Raw genomic sequence first — 25,588 nt, 5'->3', positions numbered from 1 at the left:
TCCCTTTTCCAAAGCTAACAGCCAAATACTATGTTATATAAAATATCAGACACCTAGACACTACCACAGGATGAAAGCATGCATGGAGTAGGTGAAAAAAAGGTAAAAATAATAGACCCTTTTCGATTCATTCTCTCACAATTTTAGTTCCAAAAGTTCTTGCGAAATAAGGTATTTTGAAAATCAGCCATCGGATGCTGAGAAGAGAACCTAATACGGCAGGGGACTGAAACGTTCCGGATACCATTTTTCATTTAAACTACACCTGTTTACCATAACATATATTACATCTGTCTATGTATAAATGCTTATCTACATTTAAACAATATATCCACCAAATTTCAACTTTTAATTTTAAGTTTTACAAAATTTGACCGGGGTAACTTGGTGTGCGAAACAGTGCGCCTTAATGTAACTGTATAGTGCACCCTGAACTTTTTACCATTACTTTTTTTTTCTTAGCGCCTCGTTTCGCGCCAAAATTCTTGAAAGAGTTGTTCTTTATTTCTAGTGATTTCACGCCACCTGGTGGATAGAACTATTTTGATTCGCGTATGACTACAATTCAGGCAAATTTTTCAAGAAGGAATTCTCCTTTCTACATCCGAGGTTATTATTTTTTTTAGTGTAGCGGAAATACCCGATTAGTTCCGATTGGGTCACTATGATAACTGACTTCATTACAAATGTTTTCAATGTATTTAACAGGAAATTAGGATTTGTATCGCTTGATTTAAACTTGTTTTACGTAAATAAAAATATTTTAAAACACGTTTAGCTTATTCACGTTTGCGGTGGCTTTCAACGTGTCAGATGCTAGATGTTAGGATGGCACCAAGTCAGAAAATAGTATGGCAAGCCAAAGTGGACAAAAATGAGCATTTTCTAATATTAAAAAATGATTTTTTTTAATATTTACAAATTCATTTTCTAATATTACAAATATCACAAAACACAAATTTAATATTAAAAAAATCATTTTTAATATGAAAAATTCAATTGAATTTCTAATATTAAAAAATATTATTGAATATTAGAAATTGATTTTCTAATATTAGAAAATGGATCTGTCTTATTCAATGACGATTTTTTTAATATTGGAAAATCATTTTGTAATATTAAAAATGTAACTGATTTTCTAATATTACAAAATATTGATTTTTGTCCACTTTGGCTAGCCATAAAATAGCTTACCAGACAACCTCTAGCACTGAGGGAGTATCATCAAGGATGTACTTCTTTAAAGCGTCAAAAAATACAGATTTTTTTTTTAAAAATAAATTGAGTTGATCAAAGAGTTAGGGCATTTAAATACTCGATACATATCAATCGAATATCAGTGCACTTAACTATCAAAGTTTTCGATTGAATGCGAGGAACGTTCTTGTAAAGTTAGTTATATAAACTTGGATGATATGGCCCAGATTTCGTACATTTACAATTACTAGCGCCCCCCCCCCCTCAACATTTTTTGGAACAATACTTGATATTTTTCACAAATTCTACTTCCTAAATTGTTTTTTTTTTTCTTCGCTTTGCTTGGCATCTAATACTTTTAACACCTCTAACCTGAAATCCTGAATTCGCCCATGCCAGCACTCCACAGTTTAGTTTAGTTTCGCACTTTGGGCTAGGGATGAAAAATGACATATATGGAAACCGGTGGTTGCTATAGTGATTAAAAATGATGAATCTATTGTTGATAAAACATTTTCTAAAAAAGGGACTTTTAAAAGTATTTTGTAATGTTTTATATATTTTCAATGTTGAAGGGGCTTTTTTTCAATGACAATTTGACTTCATTGTGAAAGTGAAAGTAAGTCAATTTTTCACCATGCTAAGTTTAATAAGTGGATTACAAAGTGAAATAGCTCAAAATCTAACCGGCGATGCCCATATGAGGAAGGGGTTTTCGAAGGAAAAAGTTTGAACAGTTTCAGGGATGAAATAAAAATTGCAAATATTTTGCGGGAAATTTGATATTTTTAAACCTGATTTTATGAACTTTTTTGCAAATTTTCGCATATTTTTGCATGGTTTCTATGGTAACCCTATATGCTGTGGGTAATTTTTTTTCCAGAAAATTTTTACTGCATCCTGAAGGCCTTGGCTAGAGCTATTTCTAAATATATAGATTTACAGATGCTTGACATTTTTTTAAAGTGATAAATGTTACAAAGCATCAAATTACAAGACCAAAATTAGGCAGTTCTACAATACTGTGGAGTGCTGGCCATGTTTACCGTAACTTAAATGATTTCGCAAGATAATCTTGTTTGGAATATCGAAAACATGTTAATTAATGTGAGTATCGAAATCGTTCCAAAATCAAATTTAATTTAGAATATAGACAACATTAATGTATGCACATTCAGTGCATTAATTAGACTCAATCGGAGGTAATATTTGTTGATAACCAATAGTACAGTATAAGAAGTGAATCGTCAGTTAAATTATAACTGATTATTCAAGATTAAAAAACTAAAGCAATGGGCAAAAATAGGTCACCAGGCAGATCTCTTTTGTCATCTACAGATTTAAGTTTGATTTTATTATTCGTTCTTTCTGAATTGAATAATTAAAACTTCATCAATGTATGCATGTAGCTCACGTTATGTGTCTATGTGGTGACGCTTCACTTTGATGGTTCGGTATTTCAAATGATTAGCGAGAGTGGTGCTATCCCCAATCAAAACATAGAGCAAATCTCTCCTTCAGAGAATGCAGTCATGGATACTGAAGAAGATGGGAGGTAAGTTTTCAGCAGGGTACCAAATATACATTCTTTTCATAGAAAATATGAAATTCAAAATTTCGTATTACATCCAAAAAGTTCCAAATATATAGGTTGTTAATGAACCAATTTAACGTTCGAGATATGCACCAGTGGTTAAGTTCTTTTCTATTTTCAAAAAATATTCCTAGCTATAGCGTAAGGAAAGCTATATACACATAGCATGTAAGTTGTTAAACTGTGCATTTACATAAAAGCATTTGCAGAGAACATATTTGTAAAATAAGTTATACACCGGTCTGTTTTCTAAATACATCATTATAACTAGCTTCGAATTTAAGACGTTAATACATTGAGAATTTCTAAATCATAAATCACTTCAAGGTTCATGAATTGTAATGCGTTTATGTGGCTTTTGTTGCCGCATGTCACCCGTTGTCCAGATTGTCTGCATGGTGACTTTGAAACATTCTTCTCCTCTGAAACCGTAAATCGGATCTCAGTCAAAACTATGTCTAATCTATATGTAAGAGTAATCAAGGGAACCAAGGTTATAGCGGTAATCAAAAGAATGTAATCCAGGGACAAAGACCAGACATGGAAAACAGACACACACAACAAAGACCATAAAGTAACTAAAATCATACATACAAAGTAACAAAAAACTCCACTAAAAAACTGGGAGCATGGACCAGGTGCACCGGTAGAGTAAGCGTCCTCTGCTTTTCTAGAAACACCCGCCGAGTTGCTCATAAAAAGTCAAGTCCGGGGTAGACAAACGAGGAAAGGCAAACTATGACCCGTTGAATAAATCAGTTTTCATGTAGCTATGAATATGCGATGAAACTCTTTATTTTGGTAATAGACATATTTGGTAATTTTCCGGTTATTATCCAATACAATTGACATGCACTAAAAATAGAAAGAGAGGTGTCTGCAGGAACGACCTCTCATGCAACATTAAAACGATTTTTAAAAAAGTTGTGTCCGAGAGTTATTTCCGTCTTGTATGTTAGTTTCGTCCTGTTTTTCACTAATGATTTTCATTTCGTTCATTCCATTCATTTCCATTTCGTTTTGGTTCATTTCGTATCGTTTCGGTCCATTTCGTTTCGTTTTGGTCTATTTTGTTTCGTTTCGGCTCACTTCATTTCGTTTCGTTATTTATCGTTTCACAATTTACATGTACCCTTTAAGACCACGCCTTTTCAGCAAATCTGCCAATTAAATATCTCGTTTCATACTTTGTTAGGTCTGTCAGTTTGAACACAACATCCGGTGAAAACATGCTGAAACCGTCAACAAACTGTGAAGATGCAATGGTTTTCTTATGCGAGGGATTTGCCTCATTGTGAAAATTATAATGACTTAAAACCTACGAAAAATGGCTTTTGCATCTCCAAATAACAGGGGTTTGTATAGCAGACCAATTAAGAAATTTGACCGTTCAAAAGTTGACGATAAACCAACCTATGCTAATGAACCACCGAAAAATCTGCCTCATCAATATCAGAATGGCAGTCCTTTTGACAAAGTAAACAAAGTTGGTGTGTCACGGCCATTTAACAGGGAAACTGAATCACATAGCAAGCATCACCGAGGAAAGAGCAATTTTGATAACATTCGATCAGAATGTTTGAGGAGGAGTATTTTGTACGAGGATCCAGATTTTCCCGCTAAGGACTCTTCCATTTATTACAGTCGAACACTTCCATACAAGATTGAATGGAAAAGACCATTTGTAAGTTGAATACAAATATTTCTGCAGCATCTCCAAGAAATAACATCCACTATAGTATAAAATGGGAAACAATAAGGTACATGTGCATGTGTATTTAAATCCACAGGCAGAGGCTGATCATCCCCAGGTTCCCAGTTTTTACATCTTCAACAGTACAGGCAGGGTGTTAAGTGATCCTATATTCCTATATTTTTTTGAGAATTTTGCTATATTTCCTACATTTTACCGAAATTTCCTATATAATAATTGACAGAAAGTCCTACAGGGTTCTCGGGGATCCGAGCTCCAAGGTCCCTGACCCTTGAAAATCACAACAAGGGAGTCCAGGGGAATTGTGAAAATTCTCAATCCAATTGCTTAAATCTACACTTGTAATACGATTACTCAACATGAAGTCGGTTTGATAGTTAATTTGTCCAGCTTTAATCCAAGAGGTTGGCACAATAAAACAGCAGCTCAGACAATTAGTGTGTGATATTAACAATCGGCAAATATAACATATGAAAAGATAATCAGAGAATCGTAAAATAAATATTTATCGATGATTGGTACTTCCTAACTGCCCAGTATTGCGTTACAATTAATTGAAGTCCATTTGATGACCAGACACACATCAGAGACATCATATACAATGTGTGCATTTAAATTTCTAAAAATAGATAGTTATGAGCGAGGTTCGTGAAGGGTTATTTTTTATACATGAAAATATCAGTCGGCATCCATTAAAGATCGAAATCGTTTAACACAACTAATCATTAAAATAAGGATAAATATCGTGTATATTTGAAACATACTTTAAATCAGAAATAACCAGGAAAACTCTAAGCTTTTTTCAACGGTCGAAAACAACCAACTGAAGACGACTTAACAAAGTCACCGTATCGTCCTCGTTTGGACAACACAGAGGAAGAATTTAGTTCTTGTACAGCAGGGTTTTAGCTAGGATTTTAAGGGCTTTAGTCACTTTTTCGTAGAGCATGAACAACATATTATGCACAGTAGAATTTGTTAATAGTAGTATAGTGTCATGAACTAAAGACATGTACATGCTTAATATATTTATTTTAAGTTTGCAGATACAGACATAACAATAAATACAATAAATGTTACAACAAAATAACTGTTATTTTTTGTAAGAAAACATATGTGTTACATAATAAAATAAAATAGTTACTATTAGAAAAATAGATTTTTAACATCATGACAAAGCTTTAATGCTTTCAGTCTAAAAATAGCTACTATTTGAAAAAAGCTACAATTATGGTATAACCTGACGCTCAACTAATAAGAGAAAATCCTCCTGTCCTTTGCCAAACACCACACTTCAAAAGCCCTCTTAAACCTAAAACTCCTCAAATTAGAAGGATGTAGACAGATCTTTAGAAGAGAATTGACTGATGAAACCTTGAGTCTGTTCCTAAGATAGGTCTTGATAAGATTGTACGTACTAAAACCCCTCTCACAGTCAATAGAAGATAAAGCAGAAACTAGACATATAGAGAGGAGCTTGGCCACATTTGGATAGTCAACAGTAAAGGACTCCTTAGATAAGATAGAAGATAAAGCACTTTCCATCCTGACACCTTTAAAGCCTGTCTAAACATCAACCACTCCTCCCTGAAATGGACCTCACTAATGACAGCTTTGTGAACACCTATATTCTTACCAAAATGCCTACAAAGAAAATCTACTTGCTCCTTGCCATAAGACAGTAACTCCTGACTACTACTGGGAAGACACTGGAGGTCAAAGATAGACAATTTCTGGAAAATCTGCTGAGAAGGAAAACGACTGGAGATTCAATACCAACTGATCAATGAACTTTACCCTTAGACTCTCAAAATTTGACCTCTGAGTAGAACTGTCCTTGATAAGATTACCACCAAAGAGAAAGTTACTACTGTCCTGAACCTCAGAAGGCACCTGGGAAAGGATAGATTCCAACCTAGGACCAGCAGAAGTCTTCATACCATGAATAGCAGCACAAGCAGAGTCAATGACATCCTTAACAACAGAAAAGGTAAGATCCTCCCTCTGAAACACTCTACTGACTCTACAAACTATGCCCATAACATCAGCGATGAAATGAGAGACAGCCAAGAACTCATAAGTAGAGAGAAACCTGACCAAGCCACCAGCAATAGCATTATCACCCTCCTCATCTACCAGCAAACAACCAATCAAGATATAAGTTATGCAAGAGAGAACAAACAGCTCCTTCGAAGGACAACCACCTTGTGCTAAACACCTCTTGAAACCTCTTTCCTGCCTTGTAAGTTAACAAAGTTGCCATCAACTACAGAGCATTTGTATCAGTATTGAAATTTTGAAAAAAGTACAAATTCAACTAAATTTTGGAGGACAAAGGAGTGAAACAAATGGAACTTGATAGGAAAAAAAATCATGAGGGTAGTCTAGATTTAAAAAGTACCACTAGTCAGTCAGTCCAAAAAAAAGAAAAAGTAAACAAGACATAGAAAAATTGAACTGTTTGTGTGTGAAAAGAGACTCTTTCTAGCTCACCTGGCCAAAGGCCATGTGAGCTATTGCCATCATGAGGCGTCTGTCATTGACATCGTCCGTTAACAATCTTCTCCTCTGAAACTACTGGGCGGCATTATATGAAACTTTGCGCAGATGTTCCTTAGAGTATCTTGGACTAAATATATGTTTAGATTTTTGATCCGTCCAAAAACATGGCTGCCCTTACTAAACATAGAACATAGGGGTCAGACAGTAGTTTTTCGTGTATATCTCCAAAACCGTTAGGTTTAGTCAAATTCTGATGTAGGTGTTCAGCATGATGAAATCTATCTGTGGTCAAATTTTCATTTTAATTTGTTAAGCAATGTTGGAGTTATCGCCCTATCAAAAATACCAAAGTCTTCTTGAGTCAAAATTGTTAGATAACTTCTTGTTAAATTTATTGCCTTTGAAAGACAAAACTTAACCAGGTGAGCGATTTAGGCTCCTGGGAGCCTCTGTTTATTATGTTTTCCTTTATGATTGAAAGAAATGTTGAGTAAAAGCATTTGAAACAATTTTCTAATATCATTTAATTAAAAGGGAGTTGCGGTATGGCTAAAGGGGTGGAGGAGGCCATACATTTGGGTTTAAAATTCATGAAAAAGTACCCCATATATATCCTATATTTTCAATTGGAAAAATCCTATTTTCCTATATAGTTTTGTTAAAAAAATGGCTTGACACCCTGTAAAGGACATTTTCCAAAAGTTGTGATTGCAATAGTTATAGGAAAAAATACTCCTCTTCATTAAATAGGATTTTGAATTTGATTGGAGCAATATTGAATTATTTGTTACATTTCATGCAACATTTCACATTATAGTATGCCATAAATGTAAAGAATCACACTCTTAATCATCAACATTGAGTGATATAATACTATTTTGTTATTAATCATTTTCACATTATTCTGATAATGTGGAATATAGCTGAAATATTGCTGCTTGGATGTTAAACCCCAACAATCAATCAATCAATCAATCATGGAATATATGTTTTCAAATTTTTAAAAGGGGGGAACTATTCATTTATGGCTTCTTCACTTCTATTTAATATTTAATATGTATATGTTAACACAAAGCACTAGGTCAACTGAGAAAGGTCCTTTAATACATAAGGTTGTCATGCATATATCAATGCAGTAAAACTTAGTCAGTTTGCAAAATATGATGCAATACTTCCCATTCACACATTGTCCCACCTTTATTTTCAAAATTGGCAGGTACATGTATACAATAAGACTACAAAAATACAAGAAAAAAAATGAAAGAAAATATTTCTGACTTAATGCAAACATAGATCTTTAAAAAAAACCAATGTCAGTGTCCATTTTTGGTTGAGAAGAAACATGCTACATGTTAAAAGTGCCCTCTTCCCTGCACCCTACTATTTTCAAATCCAAGCCAGAACACTAATAGGATAATATTACTAAAACACAAAAATGTACTAGTTCAGTGACGAGAAAGAAGGTTATAAAATCTTAACATTGAATTTAAAAGTGTTCATCATTTTTTTTTAAATGATTATTCTTACATTAGCACAGTTTAAAAGGCTATCAGATTGATCAGATATTTTAAATTTCTATTGTACAATTTGCACATCCATTACATGGCCTTGGGAACAGACTTAAGGCCATCACACTTAAGGTGTTGCCATGACAGACAATCATCACACAGGATCCTCTGCCGTGCATTTATTTCCAAGTTGCATTTTACACACTAAAATTTTAACACTTCTTTTTTCATTATAATTATTTTATTATAACCCCACTTATTGGAGTGGGGGTTACTGCAATCATCTTGTCCGTCCATCTGTTACACTTTCCGTAACATGTTTCTCAGCTTCTACTGGAGGGAATGCTTAGAGACATTTTGTATTTGGTATATTGCTGTCTCATGATGACTTGTAATGTGCCTCCGCTTTTAAGGTTTGTCACTCATCTACTTCCAGTTTACTTATCGACTTTGTACTTTTTTATGGTTCTGCATAATGGAAGTTTTCATTTTAGATTTCTCAATTTCTCCTGGAGGTATCGCTTAAATATTTGGTATATTGCTTTCTGATGGTGATTTGTACCATGTCTCCCCTTATTAGGTTCATTGCTCCTTTACTTTGTAGTTTTTTTTAGAGTGCTGCATAAGTTCATTCCTCATCTACTTCCTACTGTATTTACTGATCCACTTAGTAGTTCTTTAGGTGCTGCATAAAGGAAATTTTTGTAACATATTTCTCAGTTTCTGCTGAAGGGAATTCTTAAATATTGATATATTGCTTTTTGATGATGACTTGTACCGTGTCGCTCCTTTTCTGGTTTGTTGCTCATTTACTTCCTATTTACTAATTCACTTTGTGTCGTTTTTTTAGGTGCTGCCACTGCTTTTAACATACCGGTACCTGTAAACTGACCTAGTTATATCAGTTATGTCCCTCAGTGGGTCAGAGTTTTCACCAATTACATAATCTCATAAAGACCTACATGTACTAGGGCACAAATTTTCGATGTATGAATTATTTTATACTAAAAGTGACCTACCATTTAGAATTTCCAAATGTCCCCTGTAAATCAACACAAGATTCTATTTAAATTTACAAAGAATCAGGTTCAAACATAAATCTGAGAACAGATAAGGATTCTAGTTGTGTGAGAGAGAGATAAATGCAATTTATTCATTGTATGTGTCTTTCTGTACTGTATCAGAAACCATTTTAGTAACTGACTTGCTGTCCATATAACAACATTTACTTAATTTCAGCACTAGTCGACATGGTCTGTGCAATGCTGACTTGTTTATAACTAGGTGGCTAATATGCTTTGACGAACTTGATACATTGTGAAACTCCTGATTAACTTAAACACAGGAATGACTTAGCTGAATTGTAATTTTGTTTTGAAATGGAAATTATAGATTTAAATTGGCCCACCTGGGCAAAGGGCCATATGAGCTATTGCCATCACTATGTATCCGTTGTCGTTATTATCCATTCACTTTTTCAAACAACTCCTCTAAAACTACATTTTGTATTTATACTTCACACATTGTAACCAAACTGCGGATGAATGTTCCTAAGGATGTTTTCAACAATCTTTGTGTGTGGATTTTTCATCTGGCAAAAAACTTGGCTCTAGTTCACATATGTAGAAGGCTAGAAATAATTAAAGTCATGTTAAAATTTGCATATATCTGCATGTGATGGCTCATATTTTGAAATCTATGCTGTGCTTGCACTGTCACTATCAATCAGATTCAAATCCAACTGAGTCAAACTTGTTGAAACCTCCACAAACAAATTTTCTAGGGAATATTCAGCCTTGCCTTCCTGTGTTTCAATTGACTGTGAAATAGCTCTTAACAGATTTCTTCTCAACACAAAACTATGAAACAAATGTTCAGTACTTCTTTTTGAGAGAGTTCAATAAATGACAGAAAGTCCAAGGATGCAACCTAGTACCACTGATTTAATATTGTGGTGAATGGAAATAGCATACCAAAATGACAAAAGTCAGAAAATACACATATAGGCATAAAGGGCTTACTAAAAGTTTATATTTGCTTAATTCAGGTGAAAATCATGCAAAATAATTCTGCCTGTGTATATACATTATACATGTATATTTCAAGAACCATTGTTTTTCGGTTTACACATATATTTAACTCAAAGGTTATTATAGGTAGTTGATGATCATTGATAGTACATTGTAGATTTAGCCTTCAGTAATACACACCAAAACCTTGTTTAAATGGTATGACAAATATTTGAAATATTTTCCATTAAAAGAACATCTGTTGTTTTTTTTTTAAATCAGACAATAAGAATTATTTAAAGTTGCTTACACACAAAATGTATGCTCATCACATTTGGAAAGCTTTATTCTTTTGTGATCAAAATTGTAGAACATATAATATATCTTTTATTATATCTACTTAACCATAAAGTAAACTATAAGAGACTGTAATCCATACTTTAAGGATCAATAAAAATTTAACAGAATTTAGTATCAGGATTTGATATACATGTACATGTAATTGTTATATTTTTTACCAGTTTTTTAGTTAATTAATTCAATCAGCACTACAGTTTTGCTCTGACTTGCTATTATCAATGAGAATAGAATGAACACCTTTGTTGAATTATCTGAGATAAATAGTGCAGGTACTTTTGTAAATTTTAAGAAATTAGCAAATACTTGATGGAAGGTATTGTATTCACAACAGTATCTCGAACATCATAAACTATTGGCTGCCGGAGGCATTGGGTACATGCTAAAGTTCTTGTACTCACAATGTGACATGTTATAACCAAGCAAAATCTTTTCATCAGTGATTCATGCTTTCTTTATCATATATTGTATAAGTTTCATTTTATTTTGCAGGAAATTTCAGCTAACTATCGTTTAAAGCCGAACTTTTTTGTGGACAACTCCTCACGGTTTGATGTGAAACAAGGGGAACTCGGTAATTCTCTTACTTTTAAATATTTTTGAAAGGTCGAGGACGTCAAAGCTAAATGGTAACCAGTATAAAAAATTTCATGCTTATCTCAGTTCAATAAACATGAAAGGAAACTATAATTATGTTAAGTTTATTTACATTTGATTGGTAATGGATGATATGGTCAAACAACAAAGAATTGAAACTTTATTACATGTCTTTTAATGATGTAACTTTACCTTTGGCTAGTCATTAACCTGATTAATCCTGAGGCATTTTCTTTGTGCACTTTTAGTATACACAGGTGCTCATGGAGGAATCCCCGTTTAAGCTCACATGGCCTTTAAGGTTATGTGAGGTTTTCTCATCACTTGGTGTCCATCGTCATTGTCCATCATTAACTTTTCTATAAAAATCTTTTCCTCTGAAACCACTGAACAGAATTTGATAAAACATGGTGTCAGTCATCCTTGGCATGTCTAATACTAAAAATATAACATAGGGGTATCACCATAATTTTTTTATGTCTCAAAAAACCATAATGGATAGAAGTAATCTGAGACATCTGAGGCTTTTTGGCTAGAAGAGATCTGTCTTTACTGAAAATTTCAAGATAAATGATTTTCTAATTTTGGAGTTCTTGTCCTTTTTTGCGAATTTCGGTGAAATCTGTTGACTTTTCTCGGAGTTATTTCTCTTGAAAGTGTCATTTTTGATGTTTTTATCAGTTATTGTGTATTATTTAGAAAACAAAACCAGCTGGTTGATTAATTAAGAAATAAATCACGGAAACTCCATTTTATCATTGTTTTACCACATGCTGACCATTTATGCTGCATTGTTTTGCCCTTAGCAATAGCAAGGGGTTAAATAATGACGTAAATGGCTAGCTTGTGTTAAAACAATGATAAAATGGGGTTTCTGTGATTTACTTTGATTCTAATAGGACTAGTTTCTTCATATTTTTGCATAGACAGAGCCTATGAGTTGCATGAAATGTTGGTCACATGTTTTTCACTTTTTTACCACGGCTGTGGTCTAAAGAGCATTGAAGCACATCATTTTTGTATGTAAATTGATAAAATGATCAGTATTTCATTATCTAGTTTTGGTGCAAATTTCAGAAAAATCTGTTGACCGTTCGTGGAGTTATGGTGCTTGAAAGTGTTATTTTTGACATTTTTATCAGTTTTTGCCTATTATTTAGAAAACGAAAGCAGATTGATGATTAATGTAAATTGATAAAGTGTTCAGCATTTCAATATCTAGTTTTGGTACAAATTTCATAAAAATCTGTTGACACTTCTTGGTATTATGGTCCCAGATAGTGTCATTTTGATCATTTTCCCTGTTTTTGCCTGTTGTTAACAAAACAATAGCTGATTTAATGTAAATTTTAAAAAAAATATATTTAAAAGTATGTAAAGATCTATGATTGGTGCTAATTTGAGAAAAAGCAGTTTACATACAAAGTAAAATGGTGATTAATGTTTAAGTACCATTTTATGCAAGAATCAGGCAATGGGTGGCACATCATTTTCCCCAATTTAGTCATTTTTGCCTAAAATATAGTCAGTACATCTAGAAAATAAGCAAAATGCTACTGAAGCATCTGTGACATAGATATTTTTTGACTGCGTATATTGTTAAAGAGTGCAGAAAAATTTTCCTGCCATTTTTCTGTAGTGCATTTCAACTAAATTTGACCTATCAATATCTTAAAAAGGCAAATTTTACAAACACTTTGATGGTTATTTCTGGTGGTTATCAGGTATAATTAATTGGTTAAAGCAATAAAATCTCTGTGTTTTTTCCTTTATGTGCCACACCTTATATACATTTTGCCTAATTCTTAGACAGAAAAGTACTTAAATTTTCTGTATCCTGAAAAATATTATCTCTGGAAATTTGGTCAGAGGTTTTTGACCATTTTTAGGTTTTGCATGTATTCCAACTTTTTAAAGCTATTAAACCAGGTGAGTGATTCAGGCTCTTGGGAGCCTCTTGTGTCAGAGTTTTGATGATAATCACTGAGACTGACATTTGGTTACTGTACTTAGTTTGATACATGTAATTAATCATTTCACCATTGTTTCATTCAAGTATGGTATAAATAGTGGTAGGGATGTCTGCCCATCTGTTACACAAATGAGTACCCATCTCTTATTTCTTACACCTCCTACACCACTGAATGGAATCCAATGAAAATCGAAATTCCATAATTAAGAGCAAACATTGTTATAGAATTTCTCCTCTCAAATATTGATATGATAAGTAATTGGAAAGTGTAAACAACTAAGATATGATTAGGAGTGCAGAAGAACACCAAGATTTAACAAATGCATGAAAGTTTTCCCTATTTTGGCCATTCACAATGACCAATTGATTATCCTATTTATTGTAGTTTTTACAAGAATTCATTGTTATTTCAAATAATTTTTTAATTTTGTAAATTGCTGAAGGATATTCCAAATCATCAGTAGTGGTAAACAAAGTTGCTATCACATGAGAAAAGTGATGTTTTATCTGGAGAAAGTGAAATTACATAATTTATTTCACATGTGATATATTGATTTTTTTATACATGGAATATACAATAGTTCACTACTATCTATATCATAAAAAATTATATATTAAATAGATTATCTTGCTTTTGCACATGATCTGTTAATACATTATATCAATATTAAATTTGTTCAAAACCATTTAACAGTTACGGAAGGTTTGAGAATAAAACATTATTGATTTATTCATGTAGAATGGTTTCTTATACCACTTTCACTTAATTGTATTAATGATAATAAATTACCTGCTCAGATTTGTTTGATTTTATTGTTTACTGTAAAATTTTGCAGGTGACTGCTGGGTATTGTCAGCTATTGCTTGTTTAACAAGTCCCGATCATCGAGAGCTATTCAGGAGAGTAGTACCAGCAGATCAGGGTTTCCAAGAAGGCTGGTATGCAGGTATCTTCCGTTTCAACTTCTGGCATTTTGGCAAGTGGGTCGAAGTTGTTGTAGATGACAGATTACCAACATACACTGATAAGTTGGTGTTTATACATTCCAATCAATCTAATGAGTTTTGGGCAGCTTTACTGGAGAAAGCTTATGCCAAGTGAGTATTGATAAAAAATAAATTGGATGAAGAAATAATGTTGTGCTATTTACACATGAGCTAGATCTTTATATTTGATTATTTTATACCAAGCATTAGCAATGTATGTTATGTAAGGGCCAATCTGTGCATGAATACAACACCATACTCAATGTGAAATATTTATATTCTGATATGGGGAAAAAGACTCTGCATCTGAATCACCCAGGGGTAGATAGATATATGTGGTAATATATTGTTTGACAACATCAAATTAGAATACATTATATACCTGTATGCAGATTCATTTCATTGATTATTTACAAATTTAAGGTTACATGTGTGAGACAAGAACCATTCTCCAGCCCCGTGCAGGTCCGGATGTCAAAAGAATAGGCCTGCAGCAGCGCTAAGTTTGTCGTAAAAGGCGACTAAAAAGTGCTCAGAACCCTAGCTGGGGGCTAGGACGCTCTGCCCACAGAGCGACTGGGTTGTGTGCCCCAGGTGGTGGAATGGGGTACCCCTGGAGTGTTACATGCTGGGGTTGTCAGGCTATAATACGGAAAACCTGACCGCAAACCATAGTGGTGCACCATGTTGGGAAAGATGCAACGTTCCTCGCATGTTCAAGAACCCTACTGTGGTATTCTCCACGAGTAGGAACCATAGGATTCCGCCACAGGAGGCTAAATTGCCTGACTCTACCCACCTCTCCCTATTTCCAGTGGCAATCAAAATTTGTCGACCCCATTATCCTTGTGTCCCATTCCATAGTTCATTTCATCATTATTTCATGTTCATTTTATCATCCACTTCATATTCATCGCCTGAATATAGCTGAAATATTGCTGCTCGGGCGTTAAACCCCAACAATCAACCAACCATTTATTTGTGTTCATACTGTATTTGCTTTGTCAAGAAAAGCATCAAATTTAGCAAAGCAACATGTAAATTTACATCAAAATTTCATCATTACAATAATACTGTAACATACTTTTTGACTTGTTATTTATTTCTATAATTTAGTCATTGAGTTAGAAGAATTATTTTATGTATTTGTATTATTCCAGATTATATGGATCTTATGAAGCTTTGAAATCAGGGAATGTTGGAGATGCACTGACAGATTTTACAGGTGGTGTGTCAGAGTATTACACACTAAGAGGAAATAAAGCCAATTACCCCAAAAGTTTGGTCAATATACTATTCAAAGCACTTGATAGACAATCTCTCATTGGCTGTGGTATAAATGTAAGTTATGAAAGACTGAATTATTTTTTTAGTTTTTAGAATAGTACCTGTAGCCTTGACAGCAGTGTGTCTCTTTGATACTTACAGAATCTCAATTTTCAATAATACCTCAGTAGATTTTTCATTACCTTTTTTCTGTTTCATGAAATTGGAGAAATAAATGTTTTTGAAGGTATAAATAATCTTTAACTACTGTGTCGGTTGAAAGCTCATTAGAGCTGATGTTTATTATTATGTATTTCATGCTGACTCTAAATAAAACTTATTTATTATTATTAATTATTTATTTATGTTTGTTACTTTTTTTGTTAGCCCTCATTGGATGGAAGGTCACTGACAACTCCAGATGGTTTAGTCACAGGGCATGCTTATAGTGTCACAGATCTCAGGGAGGTATGCTATTACAGGAAAAGCTTACAGTGTTAATCTCTGTATGGTCTTATACTCTTGTTCCATTGAAGAGGGTATTGTCATATACTAGTAGTTGCATTTTTGGCTTATGCTAGTTTCATTTCAAAGCCTGTATTTGAAAAACCATAGTAAGACTTCAATGCAGTGATGTTACATAAATCTGTGAAAGTCTGTACAAACGTTACACACAGTTTCAGACAGGTATACTGTTTTGTCCTTGTCTGTCGGTCCATCACACTCTTTTTCATAACTATTTTCTCTGCAACTATTTATCACAATCCTATCATATTTTGGCACGAGCTGTTCATAGGTGTGTAATTACTTATTATATTGACACTATCTTCATATAGGTGTACCATATCCTTGGATTTTATTTTGGATGTGTGCCACAACAACTTTCTTTTTGCAAACTTGGGGTATATTTTGAGCATACACTTAAGTTGTGGTGTAGATGTATCACTAGTGGGCATTTGCTCTCAGAATTCTTGTTATTGCTGGATGAGTGTAAGTAAAGGTAATCCAACTGAAGTATTCTTTGGTTCTTTGACATGCTGAAATTAAACATTGTATGGGTTTTCCCCTTTTTGCCTGACTATCTCAGTGGGTTAAATCTCAAACTTCTTTTTCAGCATGTGAATCTACAATTGTATTTAAATCATAGATACATTGTATTTGGTTATATTAGGTACATGTCTAATTTCAATTTTTTTTAGTTCTTTGTACAATTTCATTCTTTATCAGAGACTTATGCTGCCTCAAACATGTTATCAGTGGCCCAAAGTCAGGGCTGTTTTCAGTATAATGATGCATCAGGACTTGCCCAACTGTTCATGTTGCAATATCTGTAGTCGCATCAAGCTGCATGCTGTGAAGCAATTTATATAGATAGCCGTGAAATAAAGAACTTTCCCAGAGTATTATGAATTTTTGTATTTCCTATGTGAAATACTTCAGACTTTGTCTTGCCATAATTTTTGCTTAAAATAACAGTATTTTTAGACACTGATGAAATACATACACTATATATATAATATGAAAAGGAAGGAACAAGTTCTGCACACTTTTGTTATCCTACAAATATAAGTTTGTAGTTTTTTTTATGAAGTTTTTGCAGTGTTTTGACCTGTTGATTACCGGTAAGCACTACCATCTATACAGTTAGCAAGATTACAATATATTACTTCTTTACCATTTTCAGATTCTATTGATGTCAGACAGTGGAGAAATTCCAATCACATTGATAAGAATCAGAAACCCATGGGGATACAAGATAGAATGGAGGGGAAGATGGGGAGAGAAGTATGATGTTTACCATTACTACTCTCTAGTGGTAGCATACTTGTCTTCAGTACAAACTAAAGGGGTTTCATTCCACAGCGTAATCATTTCTTTTATTGGGCTTTAAGTAAAGAGTGCAGCATGAGAATCTAGAATAGGTATAACAAGGGTATCATGTTTAAGACTGTTGTTCCATCCACTAGGGAAGCACATAAAAACCTTATTCAAAGTAGGGTTCATTGGATGGATCAAATGTTTTTGCCTTGGAAAGCATGAATTATATGCTGTTTGGTGTGAAAAACCATTGAAGTTGAAAAGTAATCAAGAGAACCAAGATTCTAGTAGAAATCAGACGAATGTAATCCAGGGACAAACACTAGACATGTAAAACAGACATACACAACAATGAACATTAAATAGCTAAAATATAAAGTAACAAAAGTAAATGAGCAACTTGGGACTCCACTAAAAATTGGGAGCATGAACCAGGTGCACTGGTAGGTTAAGTGTTCTTTGCTTTTATAGAAACACCTGCTGAGTTGCTCATAAAAAGTCTTGTCCAGGGTAGAAGAAAGAGGAAAAGAAAACTAAGACACGTTGAACAAATCAGTTTTCATGGTGCAGATGGATACACTGTAGTGATACACAAGTTCATGATGACAACCATAAAACTTCTGTAGTGATGACTTCCTTCTTGTATCAACATAACCCTGTTCCAGAAGCCTAATTGTGAGAAGTCTAGTGCAATACAAAAAGTATGCATAGTTATGACAAGCTCTGGTGTAACATATGAGTTGTGATATGAAAACTCCATACGCAGCTGCTGAAGGGATGTTGCCATAGATGAAAGATAAGTTGACAACACAGAATGAAAAGTCATCGCATTTGTGGTATAGTTAGTCAATAGTTTTCCTTTACCATTGATCTCTAAGTGTAGATCAAGATATGAGGCTGACTTCACAGTGTCTATAGTATCCTTTATTTTTAAATCAAGTCTTAAGGATGAGATGTACAAGTTCACATAATTTTTTTGAGGGGCAATTAAAATATTTGTTTTCAAGCATAATGATCAAGGGACATCAACATGTAGTCTGCCTTCAGTTACAGTGTATGATTTATGGTAAAATTCGATTGGCATTTGGTTTCTTATGTTTAAATAACTGTTCGATATAGCAGTATTTATAAGGTGAAATGAAAAAGGCAGCTTAAAGAAATAAGGTACACTTGATAATTCTTAATTAAAAGTCTAATTCTAAAAAATTCAATTGAAATTGGGTATGTGTATTAAGTGCTACTGATGGTACAGGTCTTAAATAATGGGTGAGTAGTTTCATCAGTCTTCATGAAAGTAAGGTTGTAGCAATGTAATAAAATATGTTTTTTCTTTAAATAAAAAGTCATTGTTGTTTATGTATGGTGTCATTGCAGACCTTCTTGAATAAATACTGTAGTAATTGATTCCATCTGCAGGTCACGAGAATGGAACAGTATTCCTGAAATAGAAAGGGAAAAAATGGGTTTAATATTTAGAGATGAAGGAGAGTTCTGGTAAGTGATGTTTACTGAAATGATCTTTAATAAAAGAAAATTAAAAACCAGAAAAGTTATTTATAGTACTGTAAACATATTAATTTTTGTAGTTGCTAATTTTCATGGATTTCAAGTGAACATTTATGTGGGTATCAATTATTGTGGCATAAAAACAAATGATAGGCATTATATAGTGTTAAAAATGAATTTCGCTGTTTCCTGTCTACTACGAAATTGTGAAAATAAGTACACTGCAAAAATTAGTACATTTACACTAATATGGCTTCATTGTAGTGTTTATACTTCAATGATAGATCTAGGTACATTTACCATTAAAGATGTACTTGTATGTTAGTAATATTAGACTTGATTTTTGATAGGATGGAGTTTGGAGATTTTCTACAGAGGTATGACTCATTAGAGATATGTAACCTTACCCCAGATGCTCCTGTAGAAATGCCAAAGCAATGGTATACTGCTGAGTTTCATCAAAGATGGGTGAGAGGCTTTAGTGCTGGTGGGAGGCCTTCCAATTCAGGTAAATATTTTGGCGGCCATATTATATGCAGTTGTTAAAAGTCAGGATAAAAAATTATCTAGGCTGTATCACATGTCAGAGTGATCTCTATGTAGGTTGTATCAAATGTCAGAGTGATCTTTATGTATTTTGTATCATGTTAACATGATCATCATATGGGCTGTATTATACCAATTTATCATAATGTAGGCTGTATCATGTCCACATGATCATAATATGGGCTGTATCATACCAATTTGTCATAATGTAGGCTGTATCATATCAATGTGATCTTTATGTAGACTGTTTTGTGCCAATGTGATCAGTATGTCAGGCTGTATCATGTCATTGTGATCATAATATGGGCTGTATCATACCAATTTGTCATTATGTAGGCTGTATCATGTCATGATCTCAGTGTAAGCTTTATCATGTCAGTGTGATCTTTGTGTAGGCTATATGATGTCAATATGATCTGTGTGTAGGCTATATGATGTCAATATGATCTGTATGTAGGCTTTATGATGTCAATATGATCTGTGTGTAGGCTATATGATGTCAATATGATCTGTATGTAGGCTATATGATGTCAATATGATATGTATGTAGGCTATGTGATCTTTTTGGTCCATTTATCAGTTTTCTGTTTATTTCTGTTCCAGATATGCTCTTCCATCTCAATACTCTTTTAATTTGTATTCCAGATACTCATTGGTCCAATCCACAATTCTCAGTGACATTGTCAGACAGAGATGAAGATGGAGATAATGTTTGTAGTCTGGTCATTCAGTTAATGCAGAAAGATGGTCGTAAATTGAAACAATTTGCGAAGAAAAATCAGCACATAGGGTTCTTTGTATATCAGGTAAATTTCAAACACAGTTATGTTGCTTTATAATTAACTCTTCATTTGAAATATGACTCAGTATGTTTTAATGAAAAGTGGTACATAATGCCTTGAAAAACTAATAAAATAGTTGCTCAAAATTGAAGATTTTCATTAATCTTACTAGAAAATTCAAAATTGAAGATCAGGCCAGAGTTTCACAAAGCATTTGTATGACTTGAAAACTTGTATGTCAAATTTGTACAATTTTTAGCTCACCTGGCCCAAGGGCCAAATGAGCTATTGCCATCACTTGGTGTCCATTGTCATCATTGTTAACAATTTTTCAAAACTCTTTTCCTCTAAAACTACTGGACAAATTACAATCAAACATTTGTATTAATGTTTCTTGGGGTATTTTGCATAGAACTGATGTGGGGATTTTTTATATGTCGACAAACATGGCCATCATTACTAAATTAGAACATAGAAGTCAGACAACAGTTTTTTGCAAATATTTCAAAAATTGTTTTAGCCAAATTTTAACAGGGTAGAAGTGTTCAGCGCGATGGGATCTATCTGTGGTCAAATTTTTTTGTAAATTTGTCAAGCAATTTTGAATTCAATTCATCAAAAAAAACATTGCTGCTGTTACTGAAAATAGAACATAGGGGTCAGATAGTTTGTCATGTATATCTCCAGAACTGTTGAGCTTACCCAAAAATTCTGACATTGGTTGAAAAAGTGCTTCATGTTGAGATCTATCTATGGTGATATTTTCTTGTAAATCTTGGTGGAGTTATTTTCTTTTATGTCTTTTTGCTATTTTTAATGTTATCAATTTTCAAAACTTTCTCCTCAGAAACTAGTGGACTGAAGTCATTAAAAATTGATAGATTTTCATAAGGAATAGTTATCCTAGAAAAAAATAGCCATTTTACGAAAACAGAATGTTGCTTATCAAGCCAGGTGAGTGATTCAGACTCTTTATAGTCTCTAGTTTTCTGTTTTACATAGGGTTTTTTTTCTTTAATAGTAGTAGTACAATAAAAACTATCCAAACTACACAAGAATTTGTAGGCAGTCATTGCTTTAATTTTTTCACACATAATTGCACCATATCAAGGACAATATGAAATTATTATAATACGACATTCATAGAGGTGCAGAGTAAGATAATGTAATTTCATTTTTGACATACTCGGTGTTGGGTCATAAAAATATACTTTACAAGACCCTGTCCCTCTGTCTTGAACAGTGAACCTACTGTACCAGAAAGATGTAGGTGTTCTACTTGATAGGAAGAAGTTGTGTATGTGTTTTAATAGAAGTTTTAAGTTGTGACAATGTCCGAAAAAATTTCCCAAAAATTATTGGAACTATATCCAAGTTATCTCTAACAATGAAGAGTATACTTATGTGGTAAATCAAACAACAAGGATTTATACTAAAACATTTATGTGAAACAATTTAATATATTATGCATCAGTTGTATAATTATTGTGTACATTAGTGTTACTCAACCATTGTTTTTTATTACTCAACTCTGAAAGATAAATAATCTGAGTTACTTATGTGAATGATGATTGATGAAGAGCAAGATTATAGGTTAAATCCTATCAAACAGTTTTTACTTTTTTGTATTTAGGTTATAAACTGTTTGTTGTGTTTTACCATATAGTTCTTTTTTTTCTATAGAGTAAGTATAATGTAAACAATTTATTAAGTAATTAAAAGCATTTTTCAAATTATAACTACTGTGAAAGTACTTTCGTTCGTGGGTATCAATTTTCATGCGTATAGTTGGTAGGCAAAACCACAAAATTTGTTTCCCAACAAAAAGGAGATTTCCATTTATTTATATACTGAAAATCTAAAAACCACTTTTTCAAGAATCCACAAACTTGCGTTTCTTCTCCAATCCACGAAAATTGGTATCCACATATTAAAGTACTTTCACAGTAATTAAAAAAATGAATTGTGTAGCCAAAATTGACTGTTAATTGGCAGTTACTTGTTAATAATAACTCAATTGCATTTGAAATTTTATAATTGTGTTCTCTTTTAAAAATTACTAAAGTCATGACTTTAGTTATTCATTGTCTTATACCTTTAAATTCTTGTTCTCTACATGTATATTAACGACCTTAACTTTTTTGTTACCTCCATGTATGTTATGGTCCTGTACTTTCTTGTTACCTACATGCATGTTATGGTTCTGTACTTACTTGTTACCTACATGTATATTCAGATAGATACAGTTAGACATTAATTTAACAAAATAATAGCGCAAAAGCAAAGAATTAATGTTACCTCTAACTTTTTGGGTTTTTGATTCTTCAGGATCAACATTCCTTGTTACTGGTTTATGCCTGGAACTTCCCTACTATTTCTGAACCAGGGTTGGGTTAATTGAAATCTGTAATTGCAAAAAATGGTGTCTTCCTCGAATGCCAACATTTTATATGTTACCTATTCCTCGAACGCCAACAAAAAGATTTCAATAGATGTTTAGATAATGACAATGAGTGTTTTTAAAATAATTTTTTAAGTATTTAACAATCAAAATAATAAGAGAACTTGATAAAACAGCAACATGAAGTACTATTAATATAATTTAAAACAAATGATATCATTCTAAATATTTTTATTGATGAAATTTATGATAGACCAATTCATTAAACTTTAAGGATAATAAGACATAATTAAGGAAGTTTAATAATTTCCAATAAGCTGGAAACTGGGTGAACATGATTAGAAGCACAGTATCATAATACATTGTGTTCCACAACTCTACAAAGTTTCAAGAAAATCAATGAAATAGGGTAACCAGAATTCCAGTGAGTTGCAAACATAACAAACACCAAAACAGTATATCATGTAAGTTTCAAGAAATTCCATCAAGTAATTTGGGGGGATATTGCAGCACACACAACTATAGAAAAATTAAAAAAAACCATTTAAGTCCAAAGAGTCTATTGTAGAATTCTTACACACTGGAATTCCTGATAATTTACAAGTTAACGTTGAGATGCAATACTTTAAAAAGTTTCATTCTAAGAGAATCCCATTGTTGAAGCGGTAAAGCAAAATATAATTTGCCACTAGATTTAGCTAAATGTAATTTACCTATCTGTTTAATTAGTGTCACAGTTTAGATATGCATGCACTTTTGTTGTGATAACTACTTGCAGCTTTCCTTGATTGCCAACAAACTTTTACCTATAAATTGTTAGTAGATCAAAAGTGGATGGTATTCAAGGAATACAACCAATCAATTACAATTCAATTCATTTTTGGAAGTAATTGTAAAGTATTTGTAATTGAAGGCATTATCAATTACATGTATTAGAAAGTATTTAAATAATTTTTGAAAAAAATTTCAATTACATTTCAATTATATTGCAATCTCATGATAAATTAATCTTAGTGATATTGTTTTCTGGAGATAGTTATGTAAGCCAATAGGTTGATCCAAAAATATATATAATATACACTAATTATATTTTGAACAATATTATAATAAACCAGTGTTGATTAGTTACATATTTCAATTACCGGTTTTTGAAAAGAATATATTGACAAACAGCAAAATAAATTTAACACACCTTTGACACCTTTGATCATTTGTTACATGTTAAAGAGTTATGTTCCTGACTTTGTTTAATCTCTTAAGGTTTTTTCCTGTAAAAAGTATATATTTTTCAAAACTTTACTTTATGAAGATCCACGAAAAAAAGATAAGATATTATTTTCTATTTTGTCATGAAAATCTGCAGCCAGAAAGTAACATAATAAAAATATATATCAGTTTTCATAACAAAACTTGGGTGCCTTCCCAAAATTAATTGTCAAAAAACAGGTTTTCTAAAATATCAGACACTTTTAAACTGCCAGAAAAAGTAAGTTGGCATGGCATTATTGTAAAAAAAAAACATAAAAAAGTGTGTCTTTTTTGCTCATTTGTTCATGATTTTAATTCTTAAAGTTTGTGCGAAATTTCTGCAAAATAAAATTAAGACGTAGTTTTTTTTTTTGCTTTGATGTTAAGTAATAAAATAGCATTTAGAGAATTTAGTTTGTGCAGTGATGTGTCAAGAAACATTAAATGTGTGAAGAATGTTCCATTTTACACACTTGTCAGTCAAAATCTTCATCAAATCATTAATATTTTATGATGAATAAACAGGAAGTGGAAAGGAGTGATTTTAACCAAGTAAAATTGGCGAGAAAATTTAAATTGACAAAAAGTGTCTAATTTTGCAAAAAATTGATTTTAATTGAGAAAAATTGGTAAAAAATAGAAACTCAGTAAAAATAGTTTTTGAGGGTTAGATAGGTTTGAATATTTGGGAAAAAGATGAAATGGAACAAAATTGTAAATGTTTGTGAAGTTGGATACTGTTTAAGAGTAATCAAGGGAACCAAGATCCCAGCGGCAATCAAGAGAATGCAATCCAGGGACTAAGACCAGATATGGAAAACAGACATACACAACAAAAAGACATAAAGTAACTAAAATAATACATACAAAGTAACAGAGCAAATGAGCAACTCGGACTCGACTAAAAACTGGGAGCATGGACCAGGTGCACCAATAGGGTAAGCATCCTCTGCTTTTCTAGAAACACCCGCAGAGTTGCACATAAAAAGTCAAGTCTCGGTTAGTTGAAAGAGGAAATTAAAACTATGACTCATTGAACAAATCAGTTTTCATGGCACAGATGGATATACTGTAATGATCCACGACTTCATGATGATGACTAACTCGTTGATCAAATCAGTTTTCATGGCACAGATGGATACACTGTAATGATCCACGAGTTCATGATGATGACCATAAAACTTCTGTAGTGATGATTTCATCTTGTAGGAACATAACCCTGTTGCCTACTTGTTAGAAGTCTAGCATGATACAAAAAGTCTGCATAGTTTCAGGCATAATGTATGAGTTGTGATATGGACATTCCATACGCAGGTGCTGAAGGGATGTTGTCACAGATGAAAGGAAAGTTGACAATTCTTAATGAAAAGTCATCACGTTTGTCGTACTATCGATTGTAGTTCATACTTCAGAAATCAGTAGTAAATATTGACATTCAGTTTCTTCATTTCAGAAAAAAATAAACAAGTTTTAAATTATATGAGAAAACAAATGTATGATTACAGTTTTATTTTACTTATGTAATCTTTGAAAATTTGTCGATGCTACAATTTTGACTAGTGTTTCCATTATAAACTATTTAAT

At 32.7% G+C, this 25,588-nt stretch overlaps 1 protein-coding gene and 1 pseudogene across 1 annotated transcript in view; one reads left to right on the top strand and one right to left on the bottom strand.

The window, feature by feature from the left end:
* The first annotated feature begins 3,994 nt into the window (after positions 1-3,994).
* LOC148623748 (calpain-9-like) overlaps positions 3,995-25,588 on the top strand; it is a 38,768-nt gene continuing 17,174 nt past the window's right edge. Inside the window, exons 1-9 of the mRNA XM_088565824.1 lie at positions 3,995-4,475; positions 11,374-11,455; positions 14,287-14,548; positions 15,598-15,778; positions 16,091-16,171; positions 17,388-17,488; positions 18,938-19,015; positions 19,378-19,535; positions 20,219-20,379. Coding sequence (XP_088421950.1) covers positions 4,119-4,475; positions 11,374-11,455; positions 14,287-14,548; positions 15,598-15,778; positions 16,091-16,171; positions 17,388-17,488; positions 18,938-19,015; positions 19,378-19,535; positions 20,219-20,379 — 1,461 coding nt within the window. The 5' untranslated portion in view covers positions 3,995-4,118. The remainder of the gene's footprint in view (positions 4,476-11,373; positions 11,456-14,286; positions 14,549-15,597; positions 15,779-16,090; positions 16,172-17,387; positions 17,489-18,937; positions 19,016-19,377; positions 19,536-20,218; positions 20,380-25,588) is intronic.
* LOC148623749 (zinc finger protein 862-like) lies at positions 5,685-7,279 on the bottom strand (annotated as a pseudogene).

Source organism: Perna viridis, chromosome 2 (genome assembly GCF_037379345.1).
Source record: "Perna viridis isolate PV_CMFRI_1.1 ecotype Kerala chromosome 2, ASM3737934v1, whole genome shotgun sequence".
In the NCBI taxonomy this organism is placed as follows: Eukaryota; Metazoa; Mollusca; class Bivalvia; order Mytilida; family Mytilidae; genus Perna; species Perna viridis.
This window is presented reverse-complemented; position numbering and strand designations above follow the sequence as displayed.